At 39.9% G+C, this 26,357-nt stretch overlaps 1 protein-coding gene across 1 annotated transcript; it reads right to left on the bottom strand.

Moving 5' to 3' along the window:
• Nucleotides 1–8,793: 8,793 nt before the first annotated feature.
• Nucleotides 8,794–25,790, bottom strand: LOC307093783 (membrane cofactor protein-like; the record flags this gene model as incomplete). The annotated part of the gene is made up of 5 exons (XM_079762066.1): nt 8,794–8,891; nt 11,275–11,457; nt 14,724–14,921; nt 22,876–23,067; nt 25,673–25,790. The coding sequence occupies 5 exons, from the start codon at nt 25,788–25,790 to the stop codon at nt 8,794–8,796; spliced, it is 789 nt and encodes a 262-aa protein (XP_079618192.1).
• Between the last annotated feature and the right edge of the window lie 567 nt (nt 25,791–26,357).

The raw sequence follows: 26,357 nt of genomic DNA on the forward strand, positions 1-26,357 counted from the left end.
TAGGGTATCCAAATGCTTTTTTGGCCAGGATGAAGCCTCTCCTCTTTCTTAAGGCCAGGAACACTGTCCTTCCACCAAGGGACAGACCCTGATGAGCCCCATCAGTTCATCAGACACCCCAAGCAATTACTGCCAACTGATCCCTCATCCTTGTTCTCTATCTCACAAGACTTCCCAACATCATCTGACACATAGTACATCACCACTGAGAATTCTCATGTCCTTTAAAATGTGACTATGTCTTTGTATTCTGTTTCTTTTGGACACATGTTGAATCTGGTTTTCGAGGCCATGCTCTCCAAGTAGATAGAAAATGTTTTGTCAGCTGTGGGTCCCTCTTAGCTAAGATGTACCATATAATTGGCTGTAGGTGAGTCAGTGGGAGGGAGTATTGGGCGAAGGCACACCGAGGCCTTGTGCAGGCTGTACTGACAATAGTTCCCACCTGTGGAAATAAAGGCTGAGGAGTTCTGAATAAGCCCAAGACAGCAAATTTGAGCACAACTTAGATGAAATAATGCGTTAAGTTTCGAATCTGGTAATTCCTCAATGAGGTGTTGGCCCAGGCCTCACCGAGAAGCTGGCATACCGTCAGGGGGACACCAGCAAGACTAGTGTGTCCATATTTGGGGGAAGCTAGTTTTCCTTGAACGCAAGAAAAGCTGTATTTTGGGTTTATTCTAATGTGACAGCTCCTTCCTACATTTTGATTAGATTCACCCAAGGAGCCTTTACAGAGTGATGCTTAGCGGCCACCCTTACAGGTTCTGGATTAGCTTTTCTGGGAACGGGGCCTGGGCATTGTGGTTTGCTGTGTGTTCTAAAGTCACCCCAGGTGATTCTAATGTGTACATCCCAGGTGTAGCCAGAGTTGAGAACCACTTGTCTAGAGTTGCTTCTACAAGGCTTCACTTCTCGACGTGTATTCTGAGGACCCACGGCATCGGTGACTCCTTGAGATATAATCTCCACATATCATTGTATGAAATTAAGATATACAGCATAATGATCTGATAATGTGTATATTGTGAAATAACTACCACAGTAAATTTAAGTAACATTCATCACCTCACATACTTACCAAAAACATTTTTCTTCCCTGTGATCAGAGTATTTAGTATCTATTTTCTTATCAACTTGCCAATACACAATACTGTATTACCAACTATAGTCACCATGATGTACATTACATTCCAGTACCTGCTTCATTTATAACTGTTGACCAACTTCATCCAATTTCCCCGGCCCCTTGGCCCCTGGCTCTGGCAACTACAAATATGATTTCTTTTTGTAGGAGTTTGGTTTTCAGATTCCTACATGTGAGGTCAACAGTATTTGTAGTTCTCTGTAGGACTCAGTTCACTTAACATAATGCCCCCAAGGTCCAGCCATGTTGTTGCAAATGGCAGGACACACATAAATAACCTTTTCTTTATCTAGTCAGACTTTGATGGACACAGGTGGTACCATGTCTTGGTTATTGTGAATAATGCTGCACTAACCAGGGAGGTGCAGATGTCTATTCTTCCACATAGCAACTTCATTTCCTTTGGATATATTTCCAGAAATGGAATTGCTGGTCATCTGGTAGCTGTATTTTTAATTTTATGAGTGTCCTCCATGCTTTAAAAAAATTTTTAGCTATACAAATTAACTGTAGATCTTAACATTTTAACAGATGAGAAGATAAACTGATACACTGGATTGGGAACCCATTTAGTGTGTCTGCTGAAATAATGTGAAATAATGTGCTGGAGTGGTTGATTTATTCTGCTAAGTGCTGTATGCAGCAGTGACCTCTGTTTCCCTACAAGGCAAGGTAAAGAGACAGCATCGGAGACAAACATAATGAAGAGCAGAAATTAAATTCCAGAAGCCTGTTTAGAGAATGGACAATGGAAAAGAAATTATTGAGTCCTGAACTAGAAAGAAATCATTCTTTCTAAGTAATTTCAATGGTTAACTAGTCCTACTCTTCTTCTATACTGTGTTGTATTTTTTTATTCCAAGAAATAGAGCTGCTACATTTAAGCAGTTAGCACATGTTTTCTCATTTTAATTAGTTCCAATGGGAAAGACTGGAGAGAAACATGTGCTTTCCTAATATCACAATTTAAAATCTGGCTCTAAGATAAACTTTTAAGACGGTACCAATTTCAACAATATTCAAGCTCAGTAATGCCTCATTTACCCCCATTGTGAGGGAAATCATGTGTTCTGACAAGAGATCCTCCTAAAAAACCTAAAGTAGAGATTGCCCTTTAGTTGTAATAATGGGCATCTTTCTAAAATCTTTCATTCTAGTCCAGCGCTGTCCGAGACATATAATGAGTCGCCTGGGTAATTTAAATTTTCTAGAAGCCACATCTAAAAAGTAAAAGAAACGGGAAAGTGAATTTCAATATATTTTATCTGACTCAATATACATGCAGTTTACATTTTCTTACTAACTCTGAAGTCTGGTGTGTATTTTATACTTACAGCACATCTTTTGCAGTCCCGATGGGATTATTAACTATTAAATTGGGATGGTTAACTAATAATAACCATTAAATTGGAAAATGCAGCCGTAGTCCCTGCCTCAGTGAAAGGACCTCAGCAGACAGACTAAAGCTAAAATGGCCCAGCCAGAGTCACAGTTTGCGCCTCACAGCAGGCCCTTCAGGGACGCCCACCCAGGGCAAGAGCTCCAGGCTGGTTTGCACACGTGAATATTTCTCTTGGTGGGCGGCCACCTCTGTGAACCACCCCTGTCACAGGACTGCCCTTGGGACAGAGCCAGGTCCCGAGGACTGTTGTGGGGAGGGAGGCAATGGGTAGGCCTGTCACTGAATTCTCCAACACCACTTCTTTTTTTTGTGTTTCAAAGTCAATTCATTTTATTTTTTATACTAGTAGAATCTTTTTATTCAAATACATTTTAAAATAGAAATCTAATATATAAAAGAGATAAATAAGCACTGATATAAATTTAATAAACATTTACTTGATAAAACCATGAAGCTATTTGAAGACAATGAAAATCTAAAACTAAATTTCTCACTACAGTTATTTTATATTAACCTCAGCATTCATTAAAGTAATGGTGAGAGCTTCAGATACCTTGAAACTCACAACAGTCTGAAAACTGGTTGGTTTGAGCCTCAAGGAATCCCAGAGATCAAGCAGATAGGGAGGACTGGGAGGCCCTGACTGCCCTTCTAGTAGGAATGTTTGTCTTCCCCTTTGTCCCTGAGATTCAAGACACAACTTTGCTTTTACCAAGAAATTGCCTTTCCCATTGGCCTTTGTAGACTCTGCTCCCAAACTCTTGATTATAACTTAGAGTAAGTAGCTCCCCATATTGTAAGTGGTAGGATATATATCTCTTACCACATGGCCATTTTCAACAAGTGATTTAAATATGTTTACTAACCTTATAAATGAGTCCTTATGCTAGTTTTCCACCTTAGTACGAAGACTGTAGAAGGGAAATTGTATTCCAAATCATCCTAAGTGCAAGTTTACATCAAGGCATTTGGTACCAAATTTGAACAGCAATGTTTGCTTATCTATGCCCAGTACCCTACTTCTAGAGTTACCCTTAGAAATAAACAAGTATCTCTATACATGTTAGAGTCACATAAATTAGTTTATAAGGCGATGGCAGCCAATTTTTTTGGAGGTAAAGCCAAGTGTTACCCCACATCCTTTCTGGAGTATGTACATAGGATGAGGAATCTTGAAAACAATCCAATTACCTAAAACAGAAGTAAAAGTTGCTCATAAACTTGAAGGTGCTTATTCATATTTCAAGAACACACGCACATCAATGGCAGTCTTCACCCTGGTTACTCACAGTAGCCCAGGCCCAGCAGCAGCAGCACTTGGAGCTCAGCAGACATGGAACCTCAGGTCAGTTGTGGGACTGAACCTTGAATCCAGGGCTACAGCGCTCAGATACCTCTTCACCTTTAATAGAGCCCTTGACTGGTAGCTAGAGGGTTTGATTCGTGTTTGTTTAAGAACTTTAAAGTATTTTGATGCAGTGATGTTTTAAAGAAAGAAAGTGAGGAACACAAAGCTATTATGCTATCTTTAGAAGTTATTTCAATGTGAACCGTTTGGAACTGTAAAAATATTCCATTGAGAGCACTGCCTACTTAGACTGCAGTATGTATGTAATGTTAAAAATACACTACAATTAGGGAGTCATGAGTTGTATAGTATGATATAAGATTCAAATGAAGGCACCATGGGTATTTTAAAAAGATAACCAATAATATAAAAAAAAGTTTTAGCCCTTTATGAGTGAAGAATGTACTCTTATTATGTAGCTCAAAGCCAATGATTAATATAAAAGAAAAATACATGATAAAACCAGACATACAAGAAGTCTTAAAAAATATTAGTTTTATTTCAAAACTATCTCCAAAATGACAGGGGAAAACAAAGGACTGAAAGTCAAATATTTCAGTCTTGGTCTAGACTTGAGGACTTATTCTAAATATTTTATTACATTGCAAGTTATTTAATTAAAACTTAAGTGTGAGGCTTATCAATTCTATTCTCCTTAGAAAATATATATTTGTACTTTTTTCCTATTTGAAATTTCCCACTTTTCCATTTTTTATAGATAAAAAGGCAAATAAAGTTAATGAGGTGCCTTGATAATTTACCACTCTCAGCAACTTTAGGTTTAACCTTGAGCTTTATTGCTACCTCATTAGGTAGCAGAACATAAGAGGAAAGTCAAACAATGTTGCTTTTAATTCCCCAGTTTAACATGTATAAATAACAGCTCTAAGTGAAAAGAAATCAAATTGGGGATCTGAATAAGACACCTACAAAACTTCTTACAACGACTTCAGATATATACAGACACATGGAAGCTTTTATTCTAACAAGTTCAGTGAACAGAATTGTCAGTTTCTACAATGAACTATTTTAAATTTAGTCCTGCCTCCCAATCCACTGAAGGAATAGAGTAAACCTAGGGTAGGGAAGGCAATATAATGAGCCATGATTTTTCTGCAGAACTTAAACCTCAACCCCCCCCCCCCGCCCCAGGAACTTTTCTTACAGTCATAACAGCTAAAACGATTCTACACAGCTTAGTCTTATTACAATAATATTAAAAGTAGGTGAAAATATTGTAGAAAGGAAATGCAGCACATTCACACAAGCACATTTTAAACAGGGCAGCACGCAATACAGAGTACAAACAAAACCTGCACCAGTACATCAAGAGTGAGAAGCAACAACAGGTTCAAGAAACATGTTTAATGTACTGTCTTTTCCTGAGGTGAAGGCATTTATACACAGGTGCCAATCACTGCAACACCAAGAACTACAAGAAACCAGAAAACAAATGTCATGTCACTCTAAAAACGAATACCAAGTTTCAAAATCCAGAAGAAATTAATGTTGGTTATATTTCAGTGGCCAGAAATATTATTTTATTTAAACCCATATATATTTATATTCTATCTGGACTCTTCACTCTCAAAATGCAATTCTTTGGAATCACTTAAAGAGTGCACAATAGCCCTGGCTGGTTTGGCTCAGTGGATAGAGCATCGGCCTGCAGACTGAAGGGTCCCATGTTCAACTCTAGTCAAGGGCACATGCCTGGATTGTGGGCTCGATCCCCAGTAGGGGGCGTGCAGGAGGTAGCCGATCAATGATTCCCTCTCATTATTGATGTTTCTATCTCTCTCTCCCCTCTTCCTTCCACTCTGAAGAAAATAAAAAATGTTAAAAAAAAAAGTGCACAGTAAGCCAGAGAATAGTCCTTGCTTAATTTAGAATATCATTCAAAGCATATTTGGGATATTTAGGATTTGTTACTAAGTGGACATATAGACTACAAAAGAATATAAATCACCAAACACAGGGTAGAATCTGTAATAAAAAAAGCATAATATACTAATTAGACCAGACAGCCAAACAACCTTTCAGACAAAGCTGCCATTGCAGGGGCCAAGACAGAGGCGGTTAGGGGTGACCAGGCAGGCAGGCAGAATGGTTAGGGGCCATCAGGCAGGCAGGTGAGTGGTTAGGGGCAATCAGGCAGGTAGGCAAGTGGTTAGGAGTGATCAGGCAGGCAAGTGAGCAATTAGGAGTGATCAGGTAGGCAGGCAGGGGGTTAGTAGCAATTAGGAGGCAGGCAAGTGGTTAGGAAGATCAGACAGACAGGTGATTGGTTAGGGGCGATCAGGCAGGCAGGCAGGCAAGTGGTTAGGGGTGATCAGGCAGGCAGGCAAGTGGTTAGGAGCCAGAGGTCCCAGATTGTGAGAGGGATGTCTGACTGCCGGTTTAGGGATCGGGCCTAAACCAGGAGTCGGACATCCCCCGAGGGGTCCTGGATTACGAGAGGGTGCAGCCTGGGCTGAGGAACCCCCCCCCCGCCCCCCCACGAATTTCATGTACCGGGCCTCTAGTATCATTATAAAAGGTCAGGGATTTCTAGACTGGTTTACTTCATTCCAAGCCATAAGAACTCCAGGAACTAAAAATATCATTAAAAATGCACTTGTACACATTACTATTTTGATTTAAGTGGTATCCAAGTCTGTGAAACTTACGTACAGTAAGAACAACCACTGCTACGAGTCCTCCATCTGAGAAAAAATAAAACAAGTTTGAAAGTTATTGAACGAGAGAGAGAAGGAGAGAGAGAGAGAGAGAGAGAGAGAGAGAGAGAGAGAGAGAGATAGGGAGAGAGAGAACATGCTGGGTCTCAAATAGTTGACACATTTCAATTTTGATGAAATCATCTATAAACTACAGTGAAGAAAAAGTTTATCAATCTAGTTTATCTAGCTCATTTTGACCATAGATCCTTTCTAATACGATTCCAGGCTTAGGGTCCAATTTGTGAAACTCTTAATAGGGACTTCAGTTGTCACTGTTTTGGACTGTAGTAACCCCACCAGGTTATAAAAATTGGAATATTATAAAAATTAGGAAACATTATTATAAAAATTAGAATTTACTATATTAGAGGAAAATCATTTTAAGAATATATTATACCATTCTAGTTGGTTTAATTCACTATTCAATCTATAATTCTTATGATTTTGTTAAAAATTTCATTTACATTGTTCCCCAAAAGTGAGTCTGTGGAATAAGTCATTAATGAAGTTCTATTAATTGATTACATAGACCTATTTTGCACTCTTCACAAACAATACATTATCTTATCAATCCTTCCTCATGCAAAGCCACCCCCAAATTAAGACACAATCTTCATTACCAAGAACATTCTAGGAAAGGATATGAAACACCAGGGCACACGGATACATTATGCATAGAAACGTGAACATGCACTTTTGACTGTCCAGAGAGCAATAAGTAGTACTACAAGATCTTCAATCTTAGAAATGCTGTTCAGTAGTACCTCTGCTTCCACACTGCCATTATTTTTATTAAATTCTTCTAGGTCAAAGCAGAGTGTCATGTTTACTTCTGCTCTTTTTACTTCATAAAAAGATTATTAAGTACTTAATAAATTAAAATGGCTTTGAATTTACTGACAAAATGACCCTTTGGCAACAGTGTTCAGAAGGAAAGCTTAACGGGCCTAAGGTGACTTTATAAAAAGACTAACTTTACTAAACTAGTCTAATGTAAAAAAAGTAATGTATACTTTCCTTCATTCATTCATCAAAAATCTTTATATTAATGTAACTGCTACAACCATACTAGATTCTTTCCTTTAACATATATTGTGTGAACTGTGTGAGCCTAAATAAAGTATGATACACCAGACTATTATAGAAAAAAACTAGCCCAACTTATAGTAGGTTAAGGCTTGTGTATATAAGATATGAATAGAAAGAAAATGTATTTACAAATTGCCATTACAAAAATAACACTATCACATGGAAAGCAAGTTAGGTTTTCTATATTTTAACATACAAATAAATACAGCAATTGAGAAAGTTACCTCACCCCACTAGGAATTGGATTTGAGGGACCTCTTAAAAACTGTATTATCGCCCTAGCAGGTTTGGCTCAGAGGATAGAGCATTGGCCTGTGGACTAAAGGGTCCCGGGTTTTATTCCAGTCAAAGGCACATGCCCAGGTTGGGGGTTTGATCCCCAGTAGGGGGCATGCAGGAGGCAGCCGATCAATGATTCTTTCATCATTGATGTTTCTATCTCTCTCTCCCTCTTCCTTCCTCTCTGAAGTCAATAAAAATATATTAAAAAAACACACTTTATTATCTGCATGTGTCTACACATACTACTGCTTCCATTTGTCATGGTATCTGCACTATTAAAATAAATACACATGTCAATTATCACATGACAGGTTGTTTCTTCTCGAACTTCACGTAACTGAAATATGATATTTCCGTGGAGAATTCTAGGGTCTCATAATGGAGTGTTATTAATAACCAAAATATTACCTAAATCATTGGCCCCAGTTGGTGATTCACCATTTTCTTGGAATCTTCTAGAAGAAAAGAAATAATTTTAAAAAGAAGTAAAAAAATAGTAATGCTTACATGCTATATAATGCTAAATTCATAGGTTTGGGGTTTTGGCTTTATACAATATCTTATAATTTTATTTTCCTTATAAAATTATGTGAATATTTCTCATTTAAAGTAGTATCATAAATATTATAAATTTATATTCAGTCACCAGCATTCTTCTTCCTCTCCAGTAACAATTCCTGTGACAATATTCTGTGGTACAGAATGCAAATTTATCCTCAATGTATCCTCAATATCAGCCTGTGGATTCAATGTGATTCTACTTACAATTAGGCAATACAGGAGAACTTAATAAATGATTTAGGAGTTATTTGTAATGCTGAGTAATTTCAATATAATAAGGCCCACTTATGACAAACCTATAGCTAACATCATACTTGATGGTAAAAGTCTGGAAGTTTTTCCCTTAAGATCAGGAACAAGGCAGGATGACTGTGTTTGACATTTCTATTTAACATAACATCAAAAGTTATAATCAGAGCATTTAGGAAAGAAAAAAAGCATCAAAATTGGATAGGAAGAAATAAATTACCTCTGTCCTAGAAGATGACATGATTTTTTAAACTAGAAAGCTGTCAAGATTGCACACAGACACGCACACACACTCACCTCGTGGAGCTAAGAAATAAATTTGGCAAAGTTGCAGTCTACAAAATCAATAAGTAAAAATCAGTTCCATTTCATTACACTAACAATGAGCAAACCAAAAAGGAAAGGAAGAAAACAACCGAAGTGTCCTGCCATAGAGGAGTGGGGAAAGAAGATGTGGTTCATATACACAATGGAATACTACTCAGCCAGAAGAAAGGATGAAATACTGACATTTGCAACACCAAGAGGATGGATCTTGAGAATATTATGCTAAATGAAATGTCAGACAGCAAAAGCTAAGAATCATATGATTTCATTCATATGTGGGATATAAAACTGGAACTCGTGAAAACACACAGCAGTGTGGTGGTTGCCAGATGGAAAGAGGTAGGGAGAGGAGAAGGGGATCCTCATATAAGGTGACAGAAGAATACTTGTCTTTGAGCAATAGGCACATGGAGCAATATACCGATCTTGTAACATGGAAACCCACACCTGAAAACTACAGGATCACATTGACCGGTGTCAGCCCAATAAATTTAATAAAAATTTTAACATATCATTGTAATACAGTGAAAAATAAAAGATTTTTTGTTGGGATAGGAATGGACAGAGTTCATAGGAACAGAGAGACAACTATAACTCCTATGAATTTACTGTATGTTAAAAACTGGCACTTCGAACAGTTGGAGAGAAGACAATAGATGTATATGCCAATTTCAGATGAAACAGTGATTTAAATGTAAAGAATGCAATCAGAACATATGGCTGGATTTTTTATATAATTTCAGCATGGGGAAGACCTACAGCTTTTGTATAGCCATTGGAGAAAAAAATTAATACATCCAAGTACCTATTAATGTAAAACTTCTGCACATATAAATGACCACTGATAAGAAAATAGCTAAATAAATATAGTATATATTATAGTCATCATTGAAAGGATAGGAATAAATCTAAATGCAATCCCAATCTAAGACTATAAATGTAAAATGTGAGAGTTAAAAAAATATGAACAGCATGATTCCAATTCTGGTTAATAACAACAAAAACATGATAAAATATGTATATCTAGTTATATAAGGATATTAATGTACAGTAACAGATAAAAAGACAACTAAACTATTAAGTGATTAATTCAGGAAATGAAGTAGAGAAACAGGAGACTAATGTTTTTCTCTGTACACTTTTCTGTAATATTTGAAATTGTACTAATCTATATTTGTATACTACTTATCCTATATAATAAAAGCCTAATATGCAAATTGACTGAACGGTGGTATGACTGTCGAAAGGACTGGTTGCTACGATGTGCAGTGACCACCAGGGGGGAGATGCTCAATGCAGGAGCTTCCCCCAGCCCACAGGCCCCAGGCTAGCCAAGGTGGATGGCAGCAGGGGCCTCCCTGATCGCCCCTCTAGTCTCCCCACAGATTGGCCCTGATTGCCAGGCCATCCTTGGGACCCTACCCGTGCATGAATTTTGTGCACCACGCCTCTAGTATAAGTTATAAAGTGCAATCTATATTCAACCATATAAAATCTTAAAAGAAAACAGAGCCCGATCAGAGTTGTCCAGTGGTTGAGCGTTGCCATATGAACCAGAAGGTCAAGGTTCGATTCTGGATCAGGGCACATGCCCAGGTTGCAGGCTCAATCCCCAGTCAGGGGCCTGCAGGTGGCAACCGATCCATTGATGCTTCTATATCTCCTTCTTCCTTCCTCTCTAAAATCAATAAACCTATATTAAAATGTATGTAAACAGAAAGTTACTAAACCTGAGACTAGTAATTGTAGGTTTTGTATTGAGAGGTATTGACACTAAAAAATATATAACAAAGATGAGACCAACTACTTGGTAATTTCTACATTTTTTTTCATTTATATAATGAATTATGCCTTTAGATCTTAATCTTTTTAGATAAAAATTCTCCTGCTTCAATGTTCTCTAAAAAATGATTGCTATACATTTTTAAACATAAGAAATCCCAGAAAACAGAAATTTAAACACTTGTGTAATATACATAATAGGTGAAGACACTATGAAAACATAAATCTAAGTCCCACTTCTGTCATTAAAATGAATATGAGATAGTGTTAATTACAAAACTGTTTATTTTTCATTATTCCATATCATTGAAATTTAATGTCAAAGAAATAAATTCTAAACAAAAAAGAAAAAAGACCCCCTTTGTACCTTTAATACATTTTGGGATCTCAGGCTCCCAAGTACTGTCAGCTTCACAGGCAATAGTGCTGCTGCCTTCAAGGGAAAATCCCTCCAGGCATTCAAACGTAACCTTTGATTTGTACTGAAATTTTTTTCCAAATCCAGACACCAGTCTCCCATTCTCTAGTGCTGGATATTCACATTTGACCACTGAAAAGTGAAGATATTCCAGAATTAATGGAAAGCTGTTTTAACAGGGGAAAGAAAAACTAGTGTAAATTAGTAATTTCCCCTGGGAACAAAGAGGCAAGGAATGGAAGACAGAATGTTAACTTAAAAAACAAACAAACAAACAAAAACCCCCACTTTATTTGTGCATTTTATTTCCAGGTAAACAGATATAGAGACATCTAATAACCTTTTCCCACCTAGGACAGACTGCCATTATAGATGAATGGTTTCCTGTAAGTTTTCCCATTACTGACAAGTTTTGAGAAAGATCTGATTACCATATACAATTTTCAGATAAGTTCAAAAGCAATTTTGATGCCTTTTAGTGCTAGGAATTTTTCAAATTTCAGGCTGACCCTGACTTGGTACCCTGATCTTCTAAAAAGGCAGGAAAGGGTCTTGCAATAAGGTAATACTTGAGCTCAAAGGTAAAAAGTAGAAAAGAAGTTAGTCATGCAAACATATGTAGAGAGAAAGTTATCAGGTATCAACAACATACAAGAACTGGGATGTGCAAGAAATAGAAAGGCCAGTGAACTTAAGGTCGTGTTTTCCAAATATTTTGGACTGGAACTCAGAGATCAACCACCACATTTTATATTGTAATCTCACAGGTCTGTGATAAAATTAAAACTTCATAGTTAGCCTTCGTACCCATGTACTCAGTTATTTCCCATTCTCTTCTACTTCTTACAAAGTAAAGTGCTGGGTATGTTCTTCTAGATTGATTTCAGGATCCATCAATTAGTTTGGCAGACTTGAGGAAAAATCAGAAACAAACAAAACAAACAAAACTTTGGGCTGGGCAGTATATACAAGAGAACATCTTTTGAGATTAAATCTTAGCAATACATAGGGTCCATAATGCACTGCTTTTAAATCAGAAGAGTGCTCTTTCTCCTTGAATGTGGATCTGAATTTCCATCAACCTGCTCACACTGTTTGCTCCTCCCTATTGATTCACTTAGATTTCACCACATGCAATTTGCACCTCGATTTGCAAACCCAAACAGTTTGCAGGAACTTTTCCATATGGATCACCTGTCCTGGCTCAGGCTTCTGACTTTTCTATAATCTCTCAAACAAGCAGCAGCTGTGTCAGCATGCCCCATACTCCTCAATAAGAGGCCCCAGGCCTGGCACTAGCACTAGCACTAGCATGCCTTGCTTTACATCTTGGCCTCTCCTGGGCACTTCAATCCCAACACAAGTAGCAGCCATTTGAAGATTGCTCTGTAGTTCCTGACAGGTAGCCACAGATGCACCTTCATGGGGCCATCAGAGCCTGTGCACCCAGTGGACAGCTTCAAATCACGCCAGATTACAACCCTACATATTCACAAGCAACACTCTCAAGGATCAGATTCAGTGAGAACCCAAGCCCCACAAAGGCAAGTCCTGCTCCATAGGAGTGTATTCTGCACAGCCACTCTTCCACTGTATTCACAGCTGGTCTTTACAGCCAATTGTCCTGGTGGTCAGTTTGTCCCAATGACACCAACAGTAGTCAAGTCTCAACTACAACAAGACAGTGCACACAGCCCACACAGGGGCATACATAGAGTGCCCAGCTCAGGTGACTGGGGAGGCTGAGCCACTGGACCCTACAGAACACCTATTACACAAGGCCAGTCTACCAATTCCAGGAGACATAGCAGCTCTACCTAATACATAGAAACAAACACAGGGATGAAGCCAAAATGCAGAGAAAAAGAAACATGTCACGAATGAAAGAACAGAAGAAATATCCAGAAAAAGAACTAAATGAAATGGAAGCAAGCTAACACTAGATACAGAGTTCAAAACAATGGTTATAGGGATGTTTAAGGATCTTAATGATAGCTTCAAGGGACTTAGTGAGAATTTCAAGGAAATTACTGAGAACATCAAAGAATGAAAAAGGACGAGACAGAAATGAAAGAATACATGATCTGAAGTGAAGAATAGTTTACAGGGAATCAATAGTAGAGTAGAGGATGCTGAGAATCAAATAAGTGATTTGAAATATGAGGAAATAAAAAACAATCAGAACAGCAAAAAGAAAAAATCATATGTAGATAGTGTAAGGAGCCCCTGGGACAACCTTTAAGCACACCAACATTCACATCATGTGGGTGCCAGAAGAAGAAGAAGAGGGCAAATTATTGAAAAGCTATTTGAAGAAATAATGACAGAAAACTTTTCCTACCTGGTAGAAAAAAAAATGGACTTACAAGTCCAGGAAGCACAGAGCGTCCCAAACAAGATGAACCCAAAGAGGTTCACGTGAAGACACATCAAAATTGAAATGTCTAAGGTTAAAGACAAAGAAGGAATCTTAAAAGCAGGTAGTTACCTGCAAGGGAGCACCAATATGATGATAAGCTGATTTCCCAACAGAAACATGGCAGATCAGAAGGGAGTGACAAGAAATATTCAAAGTGGTGAAAAGAAAGATTCTACAATCAAGATTACTCCACCCAGAAAAGTTATCATTTAGAATTGAAGGTGAGATAAAGAGCTGGAAGGTGAGAAAAAGTAGTGAAATTCATCACTACCAAACCAATATTACATGAAATGTTGAAGGATATTCCAGAAGAAGAAGAATAAGGAAGAGGAGGAGGAGGAGGAGGAGGAGTATGAACAACTAAATGACAATACAGATTTATCAATAATTGAAACTAAAAATGAAAATAAACAAACAATGAATCAATTGAAAAAAATAAACGGATGAGTAAAATAGAACCAGAGGTATGGAAACATGGAACAGAATGATGAAGTTCAGAGGGAAGGGAGGAGGAGGTAGACGAAAAGATATTAACCAAAGAACTTATATGCACATATGCAAAGCCCATGGACAGACAACAGATGGTGAAAGCCTGGGGTGGGGTGGGAACTTGGAGAGGGCAACAGTGGGGAAAACAGGGAACATCTGTAGTATTATCAACAATTAAGGTTTAAAGAAAAATGAAGGATAAAACTTTCTTAAAGACACTATGTTTTTTGAGACTCTGAAGGCAAAAATTTTTTAACTCATGCATATACATAGTAATTAACAATATATAAACAAGTATGCTAAGAACATTTGGGATGAAGAGTGGGAAACGCTACAAGTAGAACTGGTGTTTATCATTTGACACGCATAAAATTAGATTAGAAACAAATTTGTTTTATTTTTTTTTAATATGTTGGCCAAGTTATTTAAAAGTTGGCAAATCTTTCCACACTATTTACAAATGAGAGGGGAAAAGTAGAAATATTATTACCTTTACACTCAGGAGGGTCAGGGCTCCATCCGTTAGGCCCAGAACAAACAAGCTTGCTCTCTCCAACAAGTGAATATTCATCTGGTCCATTTGAAGGTTTACAACGGTAAGTTACTACTTCATTATATTCAAATGTATCCTTGTGGCTATTGGTGAATTCTCCATTGGTGATTTGTGGAGGTGGTTGACACAAAATCTCTTAAAAAGAGGAAAAAAAAAAAAAAAGAACAGGGAAGTCAAAAGAATATGTAAAAGATTAAGATGGCATTAGTAAGAGCCTGTGAACTACCTTCAATAAGTTCATCATCATATGATTTCTACACCTATTTGCAAATCCAATATACATTTGAAACAAAGTTTATAGAAAGAAGTGTATTATCCCAATTCAAACCATCAATAGAGAATTGAAAATTTAGAATAAGCTCATTTTTTTAAATACCCTTAGAAGATACCTGTATGAAATACTTGCATTTATCTGTGAGGCCACACTAAGTTTTCCTAATCATAAGAGATGCTGACAATTTAATGAGAAAATATACTTATGACTTAGGAAAACTCAGTGCTAGTTGAGAAATGCTACATCCATTCCTGAATCAGTGGTTCTCAGGTATACCAGGATTTTGTCTTTTCTCACTGTCATCCTTAGAGTTTACAGTGAAATTTTCCAATGGCTTCAGACTGATAATGCCGCAGAATGATCTGGAGGTCTTCCTTTCAGCCAGATACTGAAGAGATTAGAAAAACTGTAAAGTGTCTGGCCAACATGGCTCAGTGGTTGATTATCAACCTATGAACAAGAAAGTCATGGTTCGATTCCCGGTCAGGCACTTGCCCGGGTTGCATGCTCGATCCCCAGTGACGGGTGTGCAGAAGGCAACTGATTGATGATTCTCTTTCTTTTCTTTTTTTTAAAGAATTTTATTGATTTTTTTACAGAGAGGAAGGGAGTGGGATAGAGAGAGTTAGAAACATCGATGAGAGAGAAACATCGATCAGCTGCCTCCTGCACACCCCCTACTGGGGATGTACCCGCAACCAAGGTACATGCCCTTGACTGGAATCGAACCTGGGACCCTTCAGTCTGCAGTCCGACGCTCTATCCACTGAGCCAAACCGGTCAGGGCTGATTGATGATTCTCTTTCATCATTGATGTTTTTGTCTCTCTCTCGCTCTCCCTTCTCCTCTGAAATCAACAAAAAATATTTTTTTTAAAATGTAAAGGAATGACATTCTTTCCTCTGTTTTGGAAATGTTTGATCTTACAAAAATATGTATTAAGCTTATTGTTCTTAAAAATGAATTAGTAAATAATTATTTAAAAACTTCTCTGTTTTAATCCCAATGTAAAGAACATCAGTAGCACTAACCCACATGCAGAAAAGCTCTTTGAGGTCTTGGTTAATTGTAAAGAATACATGGATCCCCAGGCCGAAAAGTTTGAGAACTGCTGCTGTAAATTCTAAAGAGAGAATGTACTTACTTTCACAACGTGGTGGCTCCTCACTCCATTCCACATCATTTCCAGAGAGTTCACAATGTAGAATTTTTGCTCCAACTAAGTAATAACTAAATGAGAAAAGGAATGATTACTGTTTCTTTATCAGTTAATAAGAACACATAATAATGAAGTTTTTATACAGTTGTTTTTCTGCACGACAGTAGCTTCAAGGAGAAGTTTCTGAAGTGACAGGTATTGAATGCATTAACTGAATCTGCGATGTAATGAAATGGATTCTTCATATGAACACACGAGCAAAGTGTCTAAATAAACCTGTCATGCCTGACAGTCTGGTGATTGCTACCTCTGATGGGGCACATCTCACTGTCACATCTATGTCCTTGCTCATGCCATTCTGCTCTGTCAGGGCAACTACTGAGCAGAGAGATCTGGCCCAAGAGCTGACCTGACTGCATTCGAGTCCCAGCTCCAAGGCTGACTTGCTTGTTGAGCTTGGACAAGTTGCTTAATGTTTCTCTTAATTTTTTAAAATAACTTTTAATTTTTGTTAACCCACACCTAATGATATTTTTTAAATTAATTTTCAGGGAGACTTGAAGGCAGGGGGAGAGACAGAGAGAGGGAAACATGGATGTGAGGAAGACACCTCCATCAGGTTGCCTCTTGACCTGGGCTGGAGATCGAGTCCCCAACCCAGGTATGTGCCCTTGATCATAAACCTGGGAACCTTCAGTCCACAGTCTGGCACTCTAACCTCTGAGTCAAACAGTCTAGGGCTGGTTCCCTTTTTTAAATTCCCCATCTGTGGAAAGGTATATACTTCGTGGGGTGGTTTTGAGTAGCAGGTGAATTGGCATCTGGAACACAGTGAGTGCTAGGCAAGTTTTTGATGTTATGAATACTCTTCAGATTAGAGTATCTTCCTAGGATAGCTCAGGGAGCCCCCTCCTCCATTAAATCTGATGATTGAAATTCACAGAACTCTCTCCTCCTTCTGGACTCTCCTTATAATGATCCTGAATAACTCTATTTCTGTGGTAATTCCACTTACTATTTTTTAAAAATATATTTTATTGATTTTCTTTTTTTACAGAGAGGAAGGGAGAGGGATAGAGAGTTAGAAACATCGATGAGAGAGAAACATTGATCAGCTGCCTCCTGCACATTCCCTTCTGGGTATGTGCCCGCAACCAAGGAACATTCCCTTGACCGGAATCGAACCTGGGACCCTTGAGTCTGCAGGCCGACGCTCTATCCACTGAGCAAAACTGGTTAGGGCCCACTTACTATTTTACTGGACACTTCTCTGTATATATTGTGCTTTTCAATGAGGCTAAAAGTTCTTTGAGAATAATCCATGTCAGCCATTTTCAACCTTCTTCATCTCATGGCACACATAAAATAATTAGTAAAATTTTGAGGTACACCAAAATATATATTTTTTGCCCATCTGGACAAAAAATAGGTTTAATTTTGATTCATTCATACCAGATGGCTATTATTGTGTTGGCAGCTGTCATTTATTATTTGAAAGTCTAAGAGGTGAGTGTGCCAACTAAATATTCAGGCATTGCATGTTTTAAAAATTCTTGTGGCATACGGGTTGAAAATTGCTAGTCTATGTGCTAATCTTTTGGGAGCTCACAAGGTAGATTCTCTCTCTCTAAATATTGATTGGATATTCTAACTTGATCTCATTTAAATATAGTGAGTAAAACTGCCTATTCATGCTTCCAGCTGACTTTTCCTCCAAGGCTAATTCATTGATTCTATATCACAATGTATTAGGAGAGAATTCTGGAATGATGGCAGGGTAGGAAGCACCAAAGATATCTCTCCTCCGATAGACAACAATTTCACTGCTAGAATTTGCCTGATGTCACTGTTTTGAACTCTCAGGTCTGTTGAAGGCTTGCAACTTCCAGGAAATTCTTGGAAAGGTAAAATGCAGGAACATTGGTCAATTTCAGCTGTAAGCACAGTGGCAGTTACCACCCCACTCCCACAGCAGGCAGCTGTGCATGTGTCCTTCTGGCAGCGTATAAGCAGCCTGAGGGACCCCGGGTGAGCAAAAAAGACCATGTCCTTGGGGATCTGTGCTCGCATAATCAACTGCTGTTTATGATCACAGAGAGGCAGACAGGGGCTGGCAGCCATTGTTGTCACACCTCCCCCAAAGTTGCAAGACCATCCTTCTAGGGGAATCACAGATCCAGAGATCATCGCTCCATCCTTCATTTCTCACTTTTCCCCTTTCAGGAGACTGACAATAAACACTGTGAATTTAAACAACAATTGCATATCTGAAGACAAGTAGAGGGAATGCGCATGCCCAGAAGAAGGCTCAGTTTACATGTCAGGCTGATCCTCAGCACAGAGACACGCTTCAACAATCAAAAAACAAAACAATAACATAACACAATAAACCCTAGGAAATGGTGAGAATTTGATATTTAGAGTTACCTCATTATTAGATTCAAATGTCCAGTTCCACAAAAAATTATAAGGCATACAAAGTAATAGGATAGTATGGCCCATTCAATGGAAAACATAAACCAACAAAAACTATTCCTGAAAAAGGCCTGAGGGAACACGTACTAGACAAAAGACTTTAAAATAGAGAAACTGCATGTACATATTTTGCAGGCCCTCTTGGGACAGATCTGCAGTTTCCAGTTCCATAGTCCTCTTTTCCTTCATGGGGCAGCTGAGTGGCAGCTGCAGAGAGGCGGGTATTTGTGAGTACCTGATGGGCAAGACCATCGCTCTCCAGGTTGAGCCCAGTGATACCCCTGAGAATGTCAAAGCCAAAATCCAAGAAAAGAAGTCTAAATAGTCAGCAGAGATCTCATCAGGAACTTGGGGGCCAGAAGACATTGAACTAATAGACTCATATAAAAAAAAATTCAACCAAATATCCTCTTGGCAGTAAAACTGTGCTGCAAAAGTGAGGGAAATATTAAGACTTCCCCAGAAATGAAAGTTAAGAGAATTTGTTACCAATATACCTCACTTGCAAAAATGCTCAAGTGCGTTTTAAAAGATGAAATTAAAGGACACTAGTGAGTAATGTTATCTAGAGAGTCAGTCCTAGTATAAGGGAGTCTCCCCTATTGGCCACGATGGTCCTGGGGGAAGATTCTTCCACTAAGCGCACCAAAAGCTATAATGATGAATTGACAGGACCTGAGTGTGCCAAAAAGTAGCAAGATAATTGCATTAAAAAAATCAGTCCCCTCCCTATCCATGTAAGTTCTGGGAGCTTGAGCAGTATGGTCAGATGATCTTTGAGCTGTGAGTTCCAAGACTTGGGCACTTGAATAAAGCCTCTTTCCTTTTGCACCAGTGCCTGCCTCACAAGTTTGGGTTTTATTGCAGCAGGCATCCAACCCTACATATTTTGGTTACATTAAGTCATGCCGTGTGGATCAACATCTCACTGTGGGTATATACATGGGCAATTATTATATCTAGTATTATTGTAACAACTAGAGGCCCAGTGCACGAAATTCGTGCATGGGGCTGTGTGTCCCTCAGCCCAGCCTGCACCCTCTCCAATCTGGGACCACTCAAGGTAGGATTGGGCCTAAACGGGCAGTCGGACATCCCTCTCACAATCCAGGACTGCTGGCTCCCAACTGCTTGCCTGCTGGCTATCTTATATTTTAATCAGTTTCACATGCTGCAAGAAGATAAAATAATTATAAACATTTATGCACCAAATAAGAGACCTTCAAAATATAGGAAGCAAAAGCTGACACAACTGTAGAGAGAAATACACATTTCTATGAAACAGGCATTTCTCCAGTAATAGTTGGAAACTTTAATATCCCACTCACAATGATAGATAGCACAACTAGACTGAAATAAGACTGAAAATAGAGGATTCAACAACACTTCAACAACTAGATCTCACAGACATAGAGCACCATAGAACAGAATTCAAATTCCCCTCAAATGCACATGGGACATAGTCTGGGATAGACCATACTTTGAGCCACAAATTAATATTAACTAATCAATAGGTTTTAAAAATATATACATCATGCAATGTCTCTTCTCTGACCACAAAGTGGATACAGTTGCAAAACAAAAATCTTCACAGCCAAAAGGAACAGGCTTATTGACGAGTCATACGCTCACCAGAAAAAAGAACCAGGTCATGGGGCATGCAGTCTAAACCACCAGCCGCAGGGACAGATGAAGGCAAACATTTCTGCCATCCTGGTGTAATGGGGTTCTCTTACAGCTTTGGGTAGAAAAATGTAAGTTATTTTGAAGGAAGTTACATGGGCTATAGATAAGGGGGCAGAAGAAGGGTGCGTGGGGCTAGTTCTGGGATAGGTGCATAGTCTGTAGGAAGAAGTGTTTGCTGCTTTTGGACTGTTTGTTGACAACAGCCTGAAAGTTCATGTCACTATGATTACTACATTTTTAATGACTATGATAGGCTTATTATTACTTATTAATGACTTGTGGCCCAGCGCACGAAGCCATGCACATTGAAAGGAAATTAATTAGAAGGAATATTTTAATATTGCTATTTGCCCCTTCTCTATAATAGAAATGTAAACCAAATTCACAATCAACAATGACTGATGGAAACACATGCATGAGATTGGCGCCAGTGAGAGCTTTATATATATCGCGCATGCACCAGTCAACTTAGCCTTTTATAGATATAGAATAAACTTGCTTAATTAATTATCCTATATAATAAAAGCCTAATATGCAAATTAACCAAATGGCAGAATGCCCAGTGGAACCACCGGTCCTATGACATGCACTGACCACCAGGGGGCAGACACTCAAAGCAGGAGCTGCCTCCAGCCTGCAGGCCCCCAGGCCAGCCAAGGTGGGAGCCAGTGGGGGGCCCCCCAATCGCCCTGCTGGTCACCCCAGAGATCAGCCCTGATCGCTGGCCAGGCCTAGGGACCCTACCCATGCATGAATTCCATGCACCTGGCCTCTAGTATATAATAAACGGCTTCCTGATTTAGCTAACTTTTTTCCAGCCCAGTGAAGCACCTCAACTTCTCTTTCAGATAATTGTCAGCAACACAGGAGTAAATATATCAAGATGAAGCAGATTATTATTGTAGATCATGCAGGGAGAACAAAGGGTAAAATATTTAACTGCAGCAGTGTTTGTTTTTAAAAAAATATATTTCTTTATTGATTTCAGAGAGGAAGGGAGAGGGAGAGATAGAAACATTAATGATGAGAGAGAATAATTGATCGGCTGCCTCCTGCACACCCCCTACTGGGAATTGATCCCATAGCCCAGGCATGTGCCCTTGGCTGGAATGGAACCCGGGACCCTTCATTCCGCAGGCCAAAGCTATTTCCACTGCGCCAAGCCGGCTAGGGCTGCAGCAGTGTTTGACTACATTCTGCACAGTGAGAAAACCTGAAGTCATTTCCAAGGTCCACCATTTCTACTTCCTTTCAATTGGGTCAAGTTTCTAAGCTTTCTAAATCTCCATTTCCCGGCTAATGAAAAGAAAATAGGATTCCACCGAGTCTCCTTTCTACTACTCCAGGACTTCTGTGAGAAGAATGAGATGAAGCCCGGGAAAACACTTCACAGACATTTGGTTACAGTGTAAAATGTTTTCCCCTGGGTGTTCCTGGGCTGAAGAAACTACAAGGAGGCTAGTCGTCACTTGGGAGAGGAAGCTGGCCATTGCTACATGATGTCATTACCGGATGGTCAAACACTTAGCATATTAGCCTTTTATATAGATAGATAAATTGTGCTTTCCTTCAATTTCAATTTCTTTTTATTTATTGCACAACTTTTCAGTCTCCAAGGGTTGATTGGCTATAAGTACAACTTGTTCCACAGACATCAAGATGAAGTCAACATAATGAAAATGCTTGAGAAGAGAACCAAACCAAAAATGGAACCAGCAATGTTTACCTTCTTCCTCCAAGGAGCAACTTACTTACCCCTGATTACAAGCATAGTGAGCTTGTGAGCCAAACTCCATAGTTTCACTAACGTAGACTATTTTGCCATTTGGGGGTTCTCTTGGCTGTGGACATGACTTTTCTAAAAGAAAATTGCAAATTTGTTGTTTTATACCAATGTCAAAACATATTTGGGTCAAAATGAAAATTCTACATTGCTCTATTAAATTCATGGAAATATTTTCTTTCTCATTTATTTTTATTACATTTATTGGGGTGACATTGGTTAATAAGCTTATATAGGTTTCAAGTGTACATTTCTAGGATGCATGATGTGTATATTGCATTGTGCTCCCACCATCCAAAGTCAAACCATCTTCCATTACATATATTTGGTCCCCGTTACTCATTGCTACCCCTGCAACTCCCCACCCTTCCCTCTGGTAACCACCAAACTGTTGTCTGTGTCTATGAGTTCCAGTTTTATATCTCATATATGAGTGAAATCATATAGTTTTCAGCTTTTTCTGACTGACTTGTTTCACTTAGCACAATGTTCTTAAGGTCCATCCATGTTGCCGTTAATGGTCAAACGTAAGATTCACATTTATGCAAAGAATCAATGGCCAGATAAAAGATTTCCTGGAGATTATCAAAGCCTGAAAAAATAGATTCTAAATTTACATCCATCTCAGAAAACCATCATGGTAATGGGGGAATATGCCATCTAAAGTGTGTGAAAATCTTTAGAGCAATAAAAAAAAATGCTGTGTACTTACTTGTACAAGCCTCCTGGAGAGCAGGTGCCCAGGTGTTGTCAGGCTGACAAACAGCAGAGGTGGGAAGAACAGGAAAACGCCGCCTGTATCCTGGGCGACACTCATATTTTATTTGGTACCCAGGATTGTAAGGGGGTGCAGGATCACCCTTGGGTTTCATAGATTCAAATCTTCGTAGGTCACAACAGGCATCTGAGCATAAGAGAGTAAGAACATGAAAGTAAAGTATTTTCTCTTTTCCACCAGCCAGGGAGTATAGCCTGGCAGCAGGCAGGTTGTATGGAATACATGAAAAGTCCTTGGTGAGATTTTAAGTGATTGTGCCAGGCTTTTACCAGATGATGAGCTTGCTTTAAATAACATCCTATTAGCATTTGGATTCTTTGGGAATAACCTGAATATTCTTTCAACAGCAAATTGAAGAGACAGCAGCAATAAGTTTGGTTTCAAAATATATTTGTAGGTATGTATCCTTCCCATTCTTTTGTCCCTTTAAATGTAAATTAGATTGTTTATTTGGGATTGTATCTGCTTCTGAAGGAAGGCCCTTATAGGTATATGACTGCTTTTTATCATATGACTGCTTTTGCTGTATCCCATACATTTTGAAAGGATTTGTTTTTTTTTTTTCATTTTTCTCAAGGTAGTTTTTGTTTTCCTGTTGGATTTGAATTTTAACTGGGCTGTCAGCCCCCACTTAATATTATGCTTCATATTTCTGGCACTTATAAAAGAGTGGTGGTACCAAGGAAAAAAGATTGAGCATTTGCTAACACCAGTATGACAAGCCAGAAAGGATCTCTGCATTCTAGTAGAGCTAGGACAGAAAGGGTAGTTTGGGAAGAGAAACAACATCAGGGGAATTTGAGCTGGAGTGTGTGGGTCTCTGAGATATTTTGCTCAGAGAGGGTGTCTGAGGGGATGTCCTCACACCTAAGTTTGAAGGACAAGGAGCCAATTATGTGAGAAAGGAGGAGCCTGGGGAGAGCAAGTGCAGAAGCCCCGAAGTGGCAGAGTGTGGCCTCTGAGCAGAAAAGCCTTCCCTCCCACCAGCCATTTGTTAAAGGCTCTCAGAGAGTCATGCCCCTTCCGCCAGGGCAGCTGACTGGGGCTGTAACACTAGCATTGTGGGTTGGTTACTGTCCGCCAGTCCCAGTAAATGTCAGCAAATCCTTACTGGTTGCCTACTGTGAGCCTGGCACTGGGGATCTAACAGGGAGCAAAACACAGTCGTTGTTTATGTTCATGTGTGTGCGTGTGCAAACAGACCAAGAGTGAAATAAGGATCATGAAAGTAGGAATGGCTTGCTATTGGTCACCAGTGTGTCCCCAGAACCAGCACAGGGCCTGGTACATACAAGGCAAATCTTTATTGAATGAATTCTCCTCAGGAGAGAATGCAGCATGCAAACTGTCTATGTAATAGGATCCTAAAAGTCACTTGGGCATAGAAACACACATGCATACAACGACAGTTGGAAATATAAAGTATTCACAATGTTTGTCCTTTGATTGTATATGTTTTATACAATAAGCATATATATGTATATATGTATTGATTGTATTCAGTGAAACACAAATCAAACATAGTGGATGGCCTTCAGCTTAAGTTTATCAAGTTACAGTGGGGAAGCTTATTGACATAATTTATTGTTCATTTCTTATGACTCATTTCTCACTAGGTTTTGCTACCAGTATTTTTTAGGTTGCTTCCAGTCTTCCTTCAAATGGGACCCAACCTAATGAAAAAAAGAAAAAAATATTGCCCAAAGATATTAGGGAATAGCATAGCTTATTATGGATATTGGATGAGAATGAGAAGGGAACTCCACAGTTAAAAAAAAACCAAACAAGCAACAGCCTGGAGAGCAATACCAATATGATTTGGGGGCAACAAGCAGCCTGTTACCTTTTTGTACAAAAAGCACTGCGTGTCCTTCCCAGTCCTTCTCAATCCCAGGCCCTGCAGCTAGCTCTCACTCACTGAGGGCTCTGTGGGCAACACGGGCTCCCCAAACCCCATAAAAAGCAGGCAGTGAGCTTCCTTACCCCACACCCTGCACCTCAGGCCTGGGCCCTTCTGTAAAGCAGACACCTGGTTCACCTGTCCTGGGATCCCCAGCCCAACCCAGGGGGGCACAGCGCCCACTCACCAAGGCTTCACTAAGCCCAGGGACACAGGGCACAGCCTCCCCACGGGCCCAGCACTCCCCCAAGCAACATCCCCACACACAGCTGGGCATTGAAGAGCAAGCCCTCACCTTCAGCACCTGGTCAGGGCTTCCCATCTCCTTTTGTTAATTGTTGACAGTATTCCACATGTCCCCCATTTCCCCACCCCTTTGCCCTCATCCACTCAGCCCCCGCCCACTCCTGGCCTTCCCCACACTACTGTCTGTGTCCATGGGTTATGTATATATGCATACATGTTTTTTGGTTAATCTCTGACATCTTGATTAGCTCAGTCCCCAAACACCTGCAAGCTTTTGCTAGGGACACAGCTTGGCCCCCAGCACACACTGACTGCACCCAGCTCTCTGAGAGGCTCAGAACCTACCACCTACCAACCCTCACCACGGGCCCTCTGAAGTCCCCCTCACTTCTGGGTCCCCCACGGAACAACCCAGAGGATCTGTGGCTAAGGCTTCTACCCTGAACCCGCATCACCTGGGTCCACCAAGCCCTGATCCCCTACCCCACACACCAAGGAAAGTTCCCTTCGCCCTCCTCTCTGGTGGGCCAGCTCCCCCACCGGCTCTAGTTTCCCTCCAGAGCTGACCCCCTTTCCTTCCCCTACCTGAGCACATGGGTAGCAGGAGCTCTAGGGCCAGCAGAAGGACCCCCAGGAAGCCCCACGAAAAGGGACTCTCCAGGCGGCGGGAAGGTGCCCTGCGCAGCTGGTAAGATGCCTTCATTGTTCTGGACATCAGCGGGGAACCTGAGGGACAGTATTTGCCTTTTCGAGTGCGTGAACCAGACGCAACAATCGTCAGACTCCAAAGATGTCAAGTTCTTTACCGTTGGTGGGCGTGGCCTGGACTTTGAATCACGGTAGGGCGGGGCCAATGGCTGGCTGCAAAGGAACGGGGCGTGGCCTGGCCGAGGTCTAACCCAATCATGTCCGCTCGCTGCTCAGTCTCCGCCCCGGCCTGTGGGGGCGGACCATTCTTCTACCTGCCTAGGTTTGCTGGACATGGTGGGCAAGGCCAAGTCCCTAAACAGGCAGTTACCACCCCCGGTAGAAAGGGCGGAAAGGAAACGAGAGCTGGCCCAGTCATCATTGCACCTTTCCGGGACACCTGTATGGAAGAATAAAGCGAATTGACCTGAAAATAGAAAGTCAGAGTCCAGACAGAAGGTTGCCTAGAGACCAGCACGCAGCTGGAGTCTCAGGAAATTCTTTTTCTCGAGATATCATGGGACCCGGCCCCAGGCACCCAGTGGGAAAAGGGATCCCCCACTTCTGCCAGTGGACACCCCAT

The sequence above is a fragment of the Cnephaeus nilssonii genome (genome assembly GCF_951640355.1).
Source record: "Cnephaeus nilssonii genome assembly, chromosome: 21".
NCBI classification, from domain to species: Eukaryota; Metazoa; Chordata; class Mammalia; order Chiroptera; family Vespertilionidae; genus Cnephaeus; species Cnephaeus nilssonii.